At 41.4% G+C, this 3,138-nt stretch overlaps 1 protein-coding gene across 1 annotated transcript; it reads right to left on the bottom strand.

Moving 5' to 3' along the window:
• Positions 1 to 757: 757 nt before the first annotated feature.
• Positions 758 to 2,613, bottom strand: LOC306843580 (homeobox protein Nkx-2.4-like; the record flags this gene model as incomplete). The annotated part of the gene is made up of 2 exons (XM_079375111.1): positions 758 to 1,344; positions 2,271 to 2,613. 2 exons carry the CDS (start codon positions 2,611 to 2,613, stop codon positions 758 to 760), a joined length of 930 nt encoding a protein of 309 aa, XP_079231237.1.
• Between the last annotated feature and the right edge of the window lie 525 nt (positions 2,614 to 3,138).

The raw sequence follows: 3,138 nt of genomic DNA, 5'->3' as shown, positions 1-3,138 counted from the left end.
AAAAGATATTGGTCTTTGTTTTTTTTCGCCTCAGATAAGTGTTTTTGCACGGTTAAATGTAGTGAAATTTCACTCAGAAATGCTAGAAAGTTTCGCAATTAATTGCAAAGAAACATTAAGTAAAACACTGAATTAAACGTTACATTTTGAAGTCTGAAATAGTTTAATTTACAACTTAGAAAAAACTGTTTTAGCGTAGGCCTATATTTAGTCTGACCGAGTGACCATTTAGATTTTCTTGGTCTGAATTATAATTACTATAAATAATGCTGTTTTATTTTTTATTAGCAGCTATTATTTATTTCTATTAGACATGTAATGCATAGCTGCTTGTTTGCTCGATCAAACTTTTTGAGTAACCAAAAAAGATTTAACTGCATTCAAGTGGTTTCTTTCATATGCAGCACTCATATTTATTGTTTCCTTTTAAACTTCCAAAAGACTTCAAGAACGCATTCTTTGTCCAGTGTTAGATATGTACACAAAACATTTCTTCATCTACAGCTCATATTTTACAAAGCAACAAAACTGATGTCGGATTAATGGCATCACGCTAGACTAGTCTTCATCACACACTCCTCATCCGCACCAAAGATTTTCATTCAATAACAATTTAGTTACAACCCATACAATTCACACTGCATCAGACGAATGCTGTTGTTGTTTTTTTAATTGAGTTTTAAAAAAGGTCTTTGAGGAAATTCAATTGTCGTAATCATCATGGTCTGTGTGGTAAAAATGCTCGCCGGCGGAAATATCACCACGTTCTTCCGTACAGCAGGTTGGAGCTCACCATGCCGCTGGTGTACTCGATGAGCGCGGCGTCAGTCTGAGAGAGGCTGTTCATCAGAGGAGGACTGGGTGACATTTCCTCCAGATCCTCGGCCGAAGCTAAAGTCTCGCTGCCCAGCACGCTCTGCACCTGCTGATGGACCGACGTCGGCGTGCTGGAGCCGTTCTGGCACGGTTTACCGTCTTTAACCAGCACCGGCACTGCAACGCGCCGCGGCGACTGCTGCGCGCACAGGTTTCCGCTGTCCTGCTGCTGCTGCTGCGACACTTTATCCTTCGCCTGGCGTTTCATTTTATACCGGTGGTTCTGGAACCAGATCTTGACCTGGGTCGGGGTCAGGTGAATCATGCTGGCCAAATGTTCCCTCTCCGGCGCCGACAGATACTTCTGCTGCTTAAAGCGGCGCTCCAGCTCGTACACCTGCGCCTGAGAGAAGAGCACCCGCCGTTTCCTCCGCGGCGTCGCGTGTAAAATCACCATAGATTTGCTTGCATCCATGCCCGGTAATGTTCCCATGTTCATGCCCGCCGAAGGACCCATAAACCTGGAGACTTGAGAGAGCAAGCACATTAAAATGAACATCGACGGGTAGTTTCAAAACCTTGTGCAGTGTTTTGAACCCTAACACACACACGCACACAAAATTGTAAATAAAGCTTTTTACAAGAAAATACTAAAAACTTTTTTTTCAAAATTTCACTTTTAATTCAATGTTACTTTCCGTTTATTTGTGAAATTTACTAGCACTTGAGTAAAGAGTGTTTCTGAAATTTATTTTCGTTGTATTTGGCATGAAACTAAAATATATTTAATTTAATATCAAATAAATATAAATTATATTGCATTTATAGCCTAAAGCCGATTAGATATTATTTACAGTTTGTTTGTTTGGCTACATAACGTACATAGGCTAGGCCTATTAGAAATTAAATCGAATTAAACAAAAATGATTTACAATCCAAAGCCGAAAAGAGAAAATAATTAAATTCTATCAACACTAAACCTTGATTTATTTTGAAACAATTTTCACTTAGAAATTTATCAAAGAAAACGGCAAGTAACATTGAAATAAACATGAAATTTAATTCAATGTCCAGAAAGACCGAAATAAACGATATAGGTTACGTTCTTGTAAAACATACTGAAATAATGTTTTATTTACTAATAACTTCTTTATTCTTTATCATCTACCTATCTATCTATCTAGGCCTATTTGTTTATCGTATTATTTCATATTAAATGCGCAGGTTTCTAGGCAGTGGACTTGCATTATGTTATTTATTCTAAAGAAAGAAATGCATTCATAACAAATTCCATAAGCCTCTATAATATGACAGCTTGACAGTGTGTAAACAAATAGCTAATTCAATACAGAAATCTTTGCGGTTCTAAATGGCAGAAGCCTTAATAACATGACATTTTTAGATGGATTTTGATCCGTTAAGGCATGCAGGATGATTCTATTGATCGGACTCACTTGTTGGGTATCTGGGCTCTGGGTTCGATCCGTACCAAGCCGTGGCCGTCGCGCCGTTCCTCATGCTCTCCTGATAGGACGGCAGGTCTCCCATGGTGCCGATAGTCCCGTTGCAGTATCCTCCCATGGCGTTGTGCGAGAATTGCGAGTGCGGCATGTGGTAGGTGTTATGGCTCATGCTGTGCTGCTGCAGGTTCGACTGAGACACCTGAGTCTGTCTGTATAGAGGAGACGCCAGGCTCGCGCTACTCTCCATGGCTGCAAACTTCTTGAAGGTCTCCTCGATCGGGCTCAAAATATCGCTCACTGAGAAAGGCGTTGAGTGTTTGGGGCTCAAGGACATGGTTCAGCCCTCGAGCGAGTTTGCTGAAGTTGCCACAAGCCCGTGGATGCGCGCGCTGCCGCCAGACGCCAAGTGTCCGCCGTGCGTAACCGCGTTCTCCGAGGTCCGATTGCGCGTCCTGGAAGCTCTTATTTCTGCCTTATTCCCGTCAGACCGCGGGTTTACGACAAACACGGGGGGCGGAGCGACGAGCCAAACGAGCCATTGACATCCTAGTAATTGAAGAAAATACTCACGAAGCAAAAAATACGCAAAGAATGCCATCAGAACGGCTCCGCTCGCAAATTTGTATCATTTTGAGCTTCCAAGTGGCGTCAGATTTTTTTTTACATCAATCTATCTAAGCTTTCGCATTATGATAAGTGGCGAATTCTCCTCCAAACATCGGAGATTTCTTTTTAGACGAACTTGAGAGCTCGGTTTGACACGCAGTGCGTCAGAATCGGACGCTCAGGTTGGACAATTTCACTTGTGATGATAGTTTATTCTAAAACCACAAGGATGACATATTTATTTGGTTTGAAA

The sequence above is a fragment of the Barbus barbus genome (genome assembly GCF_936440315.1).
Source record: "Barbus barbus genome assembly, chromosome: 24".
NCBI classification, from domain to species: Eukaryota; Metazoa; Chordata; class Actinopteri; order Cypriniformes; family Cyprinidae; genus Barbus; species Barbus barbus.
This window is presented reverse-complemented; position numbering and strand designations above follow the sequence as displayed.